Source organism: Bubalus bubalis, chromosome 5 (assembly GCF_019923935.1).
Source record: "Bubalus bubalis isolate 160015118507 breed Murrah chromosome 5, NDDB_SH_1, whole genome shotgun sequence".
NCBI lineage: Eukaryota > Metazoa > Chordata > Mammalia > Artiodactyla > Bovidae > Bubalus > Bubalus bubalis.
Genome location: NC_059161.1, coordinates 36,622,118 through 36,634,536, shown reverse-complemented (window position 1 = coordinate 36,634,536; position 12,419 = coordinate 36,622,118). Strand labels below are relative to the sequence as shown.

Here is a 12,419-nt window from a genome sequence, read left to right as displayed (position 1 = left end):
GCCATGCCATGGCCCCCCTTCACATTGGCATCTTCTGTAGGCAGAAGGGTCAGGGTCATCAAAAAGAGAGAGGTGCCCACTCTCAGAGCCATACACTGCAAAGTGGGAACCCAAGGGTGGTGATTGTTGTTCAGTCGCTAAGTCATGGGCAACTCTTTGCGACCCCGTGGACTGCAGCACTCCAGGCTTCCCTGTCCATCACCAACTCCGGGATCTTGCTCAAACTCATGTCCATTGAGTCAGTGATACCATCCAATCATCTCATCCTGTATCCCCCACCTTCTCCTGCCCTCAATCTTTCCCAGCATCATGGTCTTTTCCAATGAGTTGGCTCTTCACATCAGGTGGCCAAAGTATTGGAGCTTCAGTTTCAGTCCTTCCAATGAATATTCAGGGTTGATTTCCTTTTCTGATCTCCTTGCTGTCCAAAGGACTCTCAGCAGGTGGGCACCCCTGGAAATGCTGCACTCTGGGCACTCACCGCTGCCCTCTCCCCACCACCCCAGGTTCTGGCATCATCAAGTGACTCATTCTCCTTCCAAACACGGGGATTGGGATGAAGGGATAAATTGCCCAGACATTAGCAAACCCGTTCCCTGGAGTTTACTGACAGTAGAGGACATGGGGAGGAGCTTAGTATTGAAGGAAGTGGCAAGGGATTGCAGACCTGGGGGAATAAAGAGGAAAACAAGGTTCCCAAAAAGAGAACAAGTCACTTCAAAGAGGGGATAATGGGTCCCCTGGCAAACTGCCCTCATTCTGTCTATGCCTGAGAGTGCCTGGACATTTATCTGCCATCTGGGCAGGAGCCGCAAGACACCCAGCCCCGCTCCTGTGGGTTTTTCCTGCAGCCGGGCTCAGCTTTATGAAACACAGACGATTCCTAGAAGTCGTTGGCAGTGGGTAGGTGCTGTTAACATTACTATTGACAGCCAACAATTCAGAGTTAATTAAAAAAAAAAAAATTAGGCTCTACAAATCACAGTTTGATATTTCAACCTTTGCTTTTATTTTTGGCTGCCACTGCATGACATATGAGAGCTAGTTTCCCAAACCAGCGATTGAACCCTGGCCCTTGGTGGTGAAAGCCCAGAGTCCTAGCCACTGGACCTCCAGGGAATTCCCAACCAACCTTTGCTTTTAAATGAGTATGACTTCAAGTTGGCAGTTCTGAAACTTTTTGGCCTCAGTATCTCTCTACACTCATAAAATTATTGAGGGTTCTAAGGAGTTTTTGCTGACATGTGTTATTTTGATCAATATTTACCACATTAGAAATTGCAACTAAGAATTTACATTAATTCATTTTAAAATAGCAATAATTAAGGCCATTACATGTCTTTATGAAAATAATTCTGTTTTCTAAGGCCAAAAAAATTTAGTGGTATTGCTTTACATTTTTACAAATCTCTTCAATGTCTGGCTAAATAGAAGATAGCCAGTCTCTCAAACCTACTTCTGTGTTCTCTTGGTGTGATGTCAGCAGGTGTGTGATTGCTGAAAAACTTATCAGAGAAGGAGAGTGAAAAGGACATATAATATCTTAGGATGGTTCTGAAGATAGTTTTGATCTCACAGAACCCCAGGTGTCAGGAACTCCCTGTGTCCTTAGGTCATACTTGGAGAACTCTAGTGGAAGCCTAATCCATTTGCCATTCATTTCTTCACGTTTTTCCTGAAAAGTCCAGAAAGGGTGTTATCAAACTCTGTGGTACTTTGACACCCCTAAAAATGAAGTAAGTGGCCACTCTGACCAAGGAGTACAGGGTTAGTGCAGCTCAGACTCCCAGATGCTCAGTTAGCTGGTTTGCTGTTAGTCAAGGTCTTTGGTAAAAACACTGCAGACTTTCACTAATGGAATTTAAACTTTAAAAGTCACTTCTCTATCAACATTCGGGGAACCCGATCTCTTCACAGCCTCCAGTGTCTGTCTGTCCAGCGTTGTCTTAATTAAGTTCCGAAGTGCTTGGCCTTCAGATGCAGTCACTAGGGCCTGAATGATGAGTGGGCATTTCCAGGGCCTCACTTCCTCCACAGCCCTTTGGGCACTGGGCCTGCAGAGTCCCTCCCCACCCACCCACAAGACACCTAAGAGCTGCTCTAAAGACTGTCCCTCTTAGCTCTGAAAATCAGAAAGAATTGGTATTAATTAATGAAAGATGATGTCCTTTTAAAATACTGAGCAGAGATATCCTTGGGCAGAATGCAAAGCTTGAAACTTGGCCATCAGTGTCCTATCTCAGGGCTCTCAGACACCCTCCTGTCACCAGCAGCTCCAGCCTCCCCTCGCCCCACATGGTTTCCCTTGGTCTCCCTGTGGTCAGAGCCTCCCTCCCAGACCCCAGGTCTTGCTGAGCATCAGCTTGTCTCTGGCTCTGTGTGCGGTACTTGGAACAGTGACAACCCATCAAGGAGATCAAACCAGTCAATCCTAAAGGAAATCAACCTTGAATTATCATTGGAAGGACTGATGCTGAAGCTGAAGCTCCAATACTTTGGCCACCTGATGTGAAGAGCTGACTCTTTGGAAAAGACCCAGGTACTGGGAAAGATTGAGGGCAGGAGGAGAAGAGGGCAACAGAGGATGAGATGGTTGGATGGCATCACCAACTCAATGGACATGAGCTTGAGTAGACTCTGGGAGATAGGGAAGGACCAGGAAGCCTGGACTGCTGCAGGACTCAGACATGACTTAGTGACTGAACAACAACAACCCATCTGATCTTCCCAGATCCTCAACCTCTCACCGGGCTTCTCAGAATTAAATGAGATAATACATGTGAAAATATTCTGGAGTCTATAGAATTAAATTCCACCTATTCATAAGGGGATCAGACTGTAGTAAGACAGGAAAACTGACAAGTTCAAATACTGAGGATTCAAAAACAGTTCAGACCTTACACAAATCCCAGAATACAGTTGGTATTGGGTATTAGTCACTCTCAGGTCCAGCTCTTTGCAACCTCATGGACTGTAGCCCACCAGGCTCCTCCGTCCATGGGATTTTCCAGGCAAGAATACTGGAGTGAGTTGCCATTGCCTTCTCCAGGGGATCTTCCCCACCCAGGGATCAAACTCGGGTCTCCTGCATTGCAGGCAGATTCTTTACGTTGAACCACCAAGAAAGCCACAATAAATACTGGTCCACAATAAATATTGAAGGTTTTTTTTTTTTTTAATGCTTAATGGAGTATTATGCTCAAGTCATGTCTGACTCTTTGTGACCCCATGGACTGGTTTGCTATTCCCTTCTCCAGGGGATCTTCCCAACCCAGGGATCAAACCTAGGTCTCCTGCATTGACAGGAAGATTCTTTACCACTATCACCCCTTATTGAAAAATAAAGCTTGTGCTTCAATGTCTATGCATCAGCTTATTGTATAAATAAGAAAGCAAAGCTGGTGGGCAGGTCTTTTATTAACAGGTTTTCCCCCACAAGGAGCAAGAGAGAAGAGAGTGCCCAGAACACACCTGGGCTTTTCCTCTCTGAAACCACACCAGTAGGGAGGGAATTCCTGAGGTCCTGCTGGCCTGTATCCCCAGGTGACACCAGTCTGGAAGCAACAACACTGAACTTCTTCTATCAGGCCATTTTCTCCTAATGTCTAAAGGACTAAGAATTGCGAAAGGTGATGTTTGCTTACTTTTGTAGTTTTGAGAAAGTTGCAGCCCAACTAATATGATTGCTAAGGGCTTCCCAGTGGCACAGTGGTAAAGAATCCACCTGCAATGTAGGAGACATGGGTTTGATCCCTGGGTGGGGAAGGTCCCCTGGAGGAGGAAATGGCAACCCACTCCAGTATTCTTGAAAATCCCATGGACAGAGATGCTTGGCCGGCTACAGTCCATGGGGTTGCAAAGAGTCGGATGTGACTTAGCGACTGAGCACAACAATGATGTGATTGCTAAGGAAAATAAATGTATTTGAAGACACAGCTTGTCCCTGCCAGACTACTGTTTCCAGATTGTGTCTTTACTTCCACCCCCTCTCCCAGGTCTGTCTTCCAATGTCGTCCCCATGTACTTAGGGGAGCTGGCCCCTAAGAACTGGAGGGGGGCCCTAGGGGTGGTGCCCCAGCTCTTCATCACCATCGGAATCCTTGTGGCCCAGATCTTTGGTCTTCGGGGTCTCCTGGCAAATGAAGAAGGTGAGTTCGGGATGCCTCCAGACCATTAGCCCGCTCCTATGAGCTGGTCTTTTCTGCAGAGCCCTGACCCCACAGTGCGGAGGTGGTGGTTGTGCTGAGCAGGCCTGAACACGTTGGTGGGGACGCATAGACCGATGTTCTCTAGTCCCTCTTTGGACACGTAGGAGGGGGCTTCGAGGCAGCAGGATAAACTGCTGTCTGAGTGGCTGCTAGACCCAGGGCTAGGTAGTGAAGGCAGCCAGGGGGCCAGACTCTATGTTTAAGGCTTCCAGCACCCCTGCACTGGGGCCTCCCAGCAACTCAGCTGCCCAGGGACTTGTGGTCATCCCACTGCAGACCAGGAAAGAGGGTCACAAGACCCAGCCCCCGTGGAGGTGGTGGTGAGTCTCAGGGCCAGCATCCACCCCAGACCTGGACTCCAGAGCCACACCCCCTGCCCCACGAGCCTGGCGCCTGGCACATAGTAGGTGCACAGTAACTCATAACTGTCAGTGTTTGCATGACTTCCCCTTTCTTTGTCTTAGGTCTCAAAACTCTGAAGGGAAATCACCACTAATAAAGCACCAGTCAAAACATATGAAGTACTCGTCATGGGCCAGACACAAAGCCTTTTATATTAATTCATTTAATCTTCCAAACAACCTATGAGCATGTACTGTTTACTGTACCCATTTTACAGTTGTAGACCCTGAGGTCGGGAGAGGTTGTATTACATGTCCAAGGTGTCGTTAGGACACAAATGCAGATAGTGCAGGCCTGGGCCGGAGTTTTAAGTATCCTCTTTCCCACCTTACAATCACCCTTGTAAGCATCTGGGACCAGGAGTGAAGCAGCTAGGTTCCTGTCTCCCAGTGATGGCACATAACCAGCCAGCAGGACCCAGAAAACCCCTGGCACCTTTCAAGTACTCTGTGGTATGTGGGGAAAGAGCCATAGGTCCACCCAGGGAGAGGGGCTCAGAGAGGGCCTGGGCTGGGAGAAGCAGGACCAGCATTCCAGTGTGAGCAGAGAGGCCAGGAGTGTGAAGCTCTTTGTGAGACCAGGGAGCTGCAGACATCCTACTGACCTCGCACTTTGTCCCTCCATCCTTCACGGTGACTGTTCAGCCACTGGCACCTCCCCTAGGCAGAGGTGGAGGGCAGAGCCTGGCCTGACTCATCTTAGAATCTCCAGCACAATTCATGGCACATAATAGGTGCTCAGTGAAGAAGGAAGGAAGGAGGGAAGGCCAGAAGAGAAGAGTGTCAGAGTTTATGGAAGCGAGGGGCATAGGAGGTGAGCAGCCATAGCACAAAGGCTGCAAAGAAGTCCGGGGCAGGTCAAGAACCAGGTGTCTGGATGTGGCAGGGACACTGAGACCTTGTGAGAAGACTTTCACATAGTGGGTGGGAGGGGGGCCAGAGGGCAGACAGCAGCAGCCCAAATGGCAGGCACTTCCACGCTTGCTGTAGTCTATGCAAGGGTGATGGAAGCAGAACTCAGATCATCTAGGCCCTGGATTCGGAGCCAAGAGGTGGGAGGAGCTTGGGAGGATGGTGATTCAGGTTTCAACGTGCCTGAGTTCCTATCTCAGCTTTTCTCCCAAATAACTGACCTCGGGGTGAGGGAGCTGCACCCTCCACAGTGTCAGCAGGTGTAAAATGGGGTTGACTCTGGTACCTGCCTCCTGACGTCGCTGTGACAGGGAGTGGGCTACAGGTGAAAAGCCATCAGAATAGTGCCTGGCACACAGATGTCCAAGGTTACACCTTCTGCAAATCCTAGGAGAAGAGGGAGTGAGTCAGGCATTCATAGCTCCTAGAAGGAGCCTGAACCACTCATTCACTTACTTTAAACAGTTTTATTTATATATTTATTTTTAGCTGTGCTGGGTCTTCATTGCAGCCCGGGCTTTTCTCTAGTTGCAGTGAGCAGAGATTCCTCTCTTGTTGCGAGGTACTGGCTTCTCATTGCGGTGGCTTCTCTTGTTGCGGAGCACGGGCTATAGGGTGCGTGGGCTTCGGTAGTTGCAGCTCCTGGGCTCTAGAGCACAGGCTCAGCGGTTGTGACCCATGGGCTTAGTTGCTGCACAGCATGTGGAATCCTCCCACCCAGGGAGGAAACCCGTGTCTTCTGCATTGTCAGGCAGACTCTCCACCACTAAGCCACCAGGGAAGCCCTGAGAGTGAAGTCGCTCAGTCATGTCTGACTCTTTACGACCCCATGGACTGTAGCCCACCAGGCTCCTCAGTCCATGGAATTTTCCAGGCAAGAATACTGGAGTGGTTTGCCGTTTCCTTCTCCAGGGGATCTTCCTGACCCAGGGATCGAACCCGTGTCTCCCGCGTTGCAGGCAGACGCTTTACCATCTTGAGCCACCAGGGATGCCCTATTTAACCATTTTTATTGTGAGATATAATATATATGTGGATCCAGAACTACAGTGGAACCACATGGTGTGGAACCATGCTGCACCAAACACCGTGTTGGTGTGACAGGCTCCTGTCCTGACCTGCTTCATTTTCAGCACCGTATAAAATTCCACCTGATGAGGAACCATCGTTTATGGATGAAGGTTTGCCTCGTTTCTGGGTTTCCCTTCTATAATCAGTGCTGCTTGGCCCATTCTCCTTCCACCCCAGGCACACTCCTGAGCACGACTGCTGGGTTAGAGCCTGTGTGGTGTCCAGCATCACTAGCTCCTTTTAGACCATTTCCTAAAGATGCCACATGTCCACACAGCATGTGGAGACTTCCCATCTGCCCACATTCTCACCAGCACTTGGTATCATCTGAATTTTTCACTTTGTTCAGCTGGTAGGTGTGCTCTGTGCTCATTTGCTCAGGTCGTGTCTGACTCTTTGCAGCCCCAGGGTAGATGGGCAGTAGTTATTCATCATTATCCATTCTCTAAGTGTTTAGAGTGCCCACTCGTCATTAGGTACCAAGGGTTGGCAGACACAGGGATGAAAAAGACAAAGATCTTGTCCCCATCCCCACCCCCACTGCCCCCTGTGTTCCAGACCCAAAGATAACCAATCAGGATAAAAGGCCAGAGCGGCCAATAGGGCTCCACCTGGCTGGAGGCAGAGGCAAGCTGGAGCCAAGGCTGAGTCTGGGGCACTGGGATCAGCTCTCTGGTCACACTGGTTTCCTTGCAGGCTGGCCCATCCTCCTCGGATTGACTGGGATCCCTGCTGTGCTGCAGCTCCTCTTCCTGCCCTTCTTCCCTGAGAGTCCCAGGTACCTGCTGATTCAGAAGAAAGATGAAGCAGCTGCCAAAAGCGGTGAGGCTTTCCCTTGAGACGAAAAGAAGGGATTGAGATTCCGGCATCTTTTCAGGAGTGGGGGGGTGCACCGTGGTCCAGCCCACAACTCGCCCTCTGCTCGCTCCCCCAGCTCTGAGGAGGCTGCGTGGCTGGCATGATGTGGATGCGGAGATAGAGGAGATCCTGGAGGAGGACAGGGCTGAGAAGGCTGCGGGCTTCATCTCCGTGCTGAAACTGTTCAAGATGAGGTCCCTGCGGTGGCAGGTCATCTCCATCATTGTCCTCATGGCGGGCCAGCAGCTCTCCGGAGTGAATGCGGTAGGGAGCAGGTGTTGGGGGTGGGCGTGGAGCTCGGCCTGGACAACGGTGGGTGCAGGGACACCCCGAGAGGTCCAGGTGGTGGCCTGGCAGGCCTCACCTTGGTTTCCTTCTAGATCTACTACTACGCAGACCAGATTTACCTGAGCGCTGGAGTGAATGAGGACGATGTCCAATATGTGACGGCGGGCACAGGTGCTGTCAACGTGCTGATAACTGTCTGTGCCGTGAGTATCCTGGGAGCCAAGTCCCCGTCTGACACCAGGGATGGAGGGCACCTTGGAGGGGCAGGTGGTCTCAGCCCAGGAAGGAGCTGAGATCTAGGTGGCAATGTGCCCCTTGGTCCCTTCATCTCTAACTTCTGGGCTATCCTCAGATGACAGTCTGTCTCTCCTGATGGGCAGCCTATGACTCCCAAAGATGGAGACCCCACCCACTACTCTGGAAGCTGCCACCATGAGAGATGGCTCTTCTCCAATCTTATACATTGGGGGTCACAACCTGTGCCAGGGCCGCTGTGTGATAAACAGGGCCCCTGGACTGGCCATTCAAGGACACACACACACACACACACACATACTTGAGAAGGTGGGTGCATAGCTCACCCAGCTCTCATTGTGCTGTGCTCGCTCATTCAGTCATGTCTGGCTCTTCATGACCCCATGGACTGTAGCCCACCAGGCTCTTCTGTCCATGGGATTCTCCAGACAAGAATACTGGAGTGTAGCTGCCCCTTTAGAAAGGTGTTGTGTGGAACATGGAAGTGGGGCTGCCCAGGAAGGCGGGTCTGGGCAGGGATGTGGCGGGGGGTGGGGCACAGCCTGCTGAGCCTCCCACTCTTCCTTGCCCTTTCCCTCCAGATTTTCGTGGTGGAACTAATGGGAAGGAGATTCCTGCTCCTCCTGGGCTTCTCTGTCTGTTTCACCGCCTGCTGCGTGCTGACGGGTGCCTTGGCTCTGCAGGTGAGGAAGGCGGAGCCTGGGGTGCAGCCATCCACCTGGGCCCTCCTGTGCATGCTTATCATCATGATGAGTCAGCTGCTTGGGTCAGCCCTCCACCTGCCCCAGCAACCCACTGTTCATTTACAGTGGATATTCCAGGGGTAGGCAGGTGGTGCTGCCTGTTGAAAAAGGCCCTCCTTCCCAACTCAGGCAGAGCAACTGGCCCTCTGGGAGACAAGAGTCCTGATGGTCCCAACCCAGGTTGTCTCTGCTTTGGGTGTGATTCAACTCTGTTTCCTTTCCACAGGACATGATATCCTGGATGCCCTACGTCAGCATCGCCTGTGTCATCTCCTACGTCATAGGGCATGCCCTTGGGCCCAGTATGTACCCCAGAGCTGACTCAATGGTTTCACTGCCCCTCTTCTTCCAGCCTAGAAAATTCTGGTCTGAGCTCCTTAGAGAGGCTCCAGGGAGGGCTAGATTCAGCCCTGAATGGCTTCTGTGCTACGCTCTTTTGGCTGAGGTGTTTGGGCAGAGCATGACAAGAGGGAGGACAGTAAAGCAGCCTGTGTAGGCTGGACACAGTGCCCATGTGGTGGGCAGAGATCTTTATAGATGGTCATGGACCCCTTTTGGGGACATCACAGGATGTCACCTGTTGTGCCTGACTTTTGGTAGATGCCTTCTCACGCTGCTTCTCCACACAATCAGGAGGTCCTGGAGACATACTTGCTCTGCCTTGAGCCAGATGCCTCTGGAACCTTACATGGGCAGGGCTCCAGGACCTGTGGTGGGCTTGTTTGGCCAACAGAGAAGTCAGCTATCCCTGTTCCTCCCCAGGTCCCATCCCCGCACTGCTCGTCACCGAGATCTTCCTGCAGTCCTCCCGGCCAGCTGCCTACATGGTGGCGGGTACTGTTCACTGGCTCTCCAACTTCACTGTGGGCTTGGTCTTCCCATTCATCCAAGTAAGTGTGACCCAGGGCCCCAGAGGTACAAGCTACTCAAGCAGTAAATTGAGAACCTTTTCAAAAATGTGGACCCTCTCCCCTCCCACAGGTGGGCCTCGGAGCTTACAGCTTTGTCATTTTTGCCGTGATATGTCTTCTCACCACCGTCTACATCTTCCTGATCATCCCTGAAACCAAGTCCAAGACCTTCATAGAAATCAATCGGATCTTCATCAAGATGAACAAAGTGCCAGGGGTGCACCCAGAAAAGGAGGAGCTAAAGGAGTTTCCACCGTCAACTGCAAGGCAGTAACTTGAGAGGAGGAGCCCATCAATAGGATCTGTGTAGAACTTCTCTCCTACGCTATGAATCCAGAATAAGGACAAGTTCGGCGTGGAATGCAGGCACAGCTGGGACTATCCAGAGGGCTTCTGTGCAGTTCTTAAAGCCAGGCTGTCTCTTTCCAGATTGACCTACCACCAACCTTGAAGCATGGTGGGCAGCTGTCTCTCAACCGTGCTGGTTCAGCCATTGTGTGGCTCCTGGTAAGACCAGCTCCTATCACAAAAATCATTACCATGATGTCAAGACAGAAGGAATCAAATGTGGCCAAAAAAGCTATCTCTCCTCCAATCCCATTGTCTTCTGGGAGCCACAGGCATGTGTTCAGAGTGGAATCCGTCCTCTCGTCAGATCCATCTCCAGAAACACTAGTCTTGGAAAGTGTGATGTCACAAATAATGTCTAGGAATCTGGGAAGCAGGTCCCCATGGAGACTTTGACCAAGTCAGAGATTACTGATCCCAAATTATATTATTACAGGACCATGGCATTGCTTCTGTATACTCAATAAAACAAATATAATCACTTTTCACCAAGATGTTCTGTGTTTCTGTGAGCAGGTAGAAGGTGGGGGCATTCCCTGCTCCTCCAAGTAGCTTGGTTGCACTGGAATGTCAGCCCCTTGAGGGCAGGGGTTTGACCAGTTTTGTTTATCCTGGAATCCCCACTGCCTTGAAGAGCCTGGCATGGAAGAGGCCCTCGAACAATACTTGCTGAAAGAAGGGGAGAAGTGAGAGATGAGGTGGTTACAAAGTTGTGATTTTTAAAATTTAAGATTGAGGAAACTTCTGCATGTCTTCAGGTGCATAGCGAGCACTGAGAGGTCCTGAAGATGAGATGAGAAGAGTGTAGGGAGAAGGAGGAAGTGCCCCCAAACACACGGCAGAGCTGAAGGCTTTTCTTAGAGGTGTGCGTGTGTGAAGAGGGTGTGTACAAAAAGGTGGATAAAACCAAGGCATAGGAAAGGAAAAGTGGAGGGGCCACCTATTGAAAGGCCTCTGGCAGGATGTGAAATCTCCTGGGAGTTGGGAGGTAGAGACCAGGGGTAGGGTGGGACAGAGGTGGAGTTGAGAGCAACCTTCTTGGGGGTGAAATGGGGATTCCCCAGGTGGTGCATTCCATGACTTACAAAAGTAGTGAGGGCCCAAATAAATTAAAAAGCACAATGCTGTGATTGAACCATCCTTCCCTTCTGCTGCAGGGACCTACAGTGTGAGGGGGCACAGAAAACAACCGTAGATAGCGGTTCTCAACACTGAGGAGCAGTAAGGCTGGAATGTCAGAAGCTAAGGAGCTATGACATTATTAACTCAGCTCATGCTACCTGGAGGACTCCTAACCCAGGAGAGGCTCTGGAGTTCATGATTCTGTGGATCTATTCTCTGGAGTCAACCTTGGTTCTGCCATTTAGTAATCGTGCATCTTGGGCGACCACCTTGGATTTTCTGTACCTCGATTTTCTCTTCTGTTGCATGCTAAGTCACTTCAGTCGTGTCCAACACTCTGTGACCCTATGGACTGTAGTCTGCCAGTCTCCTCTGTCCATGAGATGCTCTAGGCAAGAATACTGGAGTGGGTTGCCATTTCCTTCTCCAGGGAGCTTCCCAACCCAGGGATTGAACCGGAGTCTCTTGTGTCTCCTGCACTGGCAGGTGGGTTCATTACCAATAGTGCCGCCTGGGAAATCCTGGTGGCTCAGACAGTAAGGAATCTGTCTAATGCAGGAAACCTGGGTTTGATCCCTGGGTCTGGAAGATCCACTGGAGAAGGAAATGGTTACCTATTCCAGTATTCTTTCTGGAGAATCCCATGGACAGAGGAGCCTGGTGAGCTACAATCCATGGGGTCTCAAAGAGTGAGACACGACTGAGCAACTAACACTTTCTTCTGTTGAGCTAATCATAAAAGTCTCATATGGTTGGTTGTGAGAAGTAAATAATATGCTTGTAGTGTTTAAATCAGTTGTAGTTTAGTCACTAAATCATGTCCAACTCTTTTGCAACCTCATGGATCATAGCCCACCAGGCTCCTCTTCCATGGGATTTTCCAGGCAAGAGTACTGGAGTGTGTTGCCCTTTCCTTTTCCAGGGGATCTTCCCAACTCAGGGATTGAATACATGTCTCCTACCTTGCAGACATATTCTTTACTGCTGAGCCACTGGGGAAGCTAGTGCCTGACTTATGCTAAGCATTTAGTTATTTTTCAGTGCTTGGGAATAAGCATTGATATGGAAGACAAATAAATCCATAGACAAAATACAGTGAGAGATCACTATACATGTAAATGGATTTAACAAGTAAGTGGATGGCAGGTGCTGGGAACTATCTCACTGTTGCAGTGGGAAATGACAGATAAGCCAAGAGAGAGGGTTTAGGATGATCCACATGGTAATAGACTAGAGTTGGAGATGTGGTTTAGCTGAATATAGACACAGATGGCTACACATAGGAATATTTAGAGATCCATG

At 50.2% G+C, this 12,419-nt stretch overlaps 1 protein-coding gene across 2 annotated transcripts in view; it reads left to right on the top strand.

The window, feature by feature from the left end:
* LOC102401392 (solute carrier family 2, facilitated glucose transporter member 5) overlaps nucleotides 1-10,483 on the top strand; it is a 45,335-nt gene extending 34,852 nt beyond the window's left edge. For both annotated transcript variants that reach the window (XM_006076685.4, XM_006076686.4), the window contains exons 5-12: nucleotides 3,996-4,148; nucleotides 7,289-7,414; nucleotides 7,527-7,714; nucleotides 7,831-7,941; nucleotides 8,575-8,676; nucleotides 8,963-9,038; nucleotides 9,499-9,626; nucleotides 9,718-10,483. In XM_006076685.4, the coding sequence (XP_006076747.3) occupies nucleotides 3,996-4,148; nucleotides 7,289-7,414; nucleotides 7,527-7,714; nucleotides 7,831-7,941; nucleotides 8,575-8,676; nucleotides 8,963-9,038; nucleotides 9,499-9,626; nucleotides 9,718-9,921 (1,088 nt within the window). In that variant the 3' untranslated portion in view covers nucleotides 9,922-10,483. The remainder of the gene's footprint in view (nucleotides 1-3,995; nucleotides 4,149-7,288; nucleotides 7,415-7,526; nucleotides 7,715-7,830; nucleotides 7,942-8,574; nucleotides 8,677-8,962; nucleotides 9,039-9,498; nucleotides 9,627-9,717) is intronic.
* The last annotated feature ends 1,936 nt before the right edge of the window (nucleotides 10,484-12,419 follow it).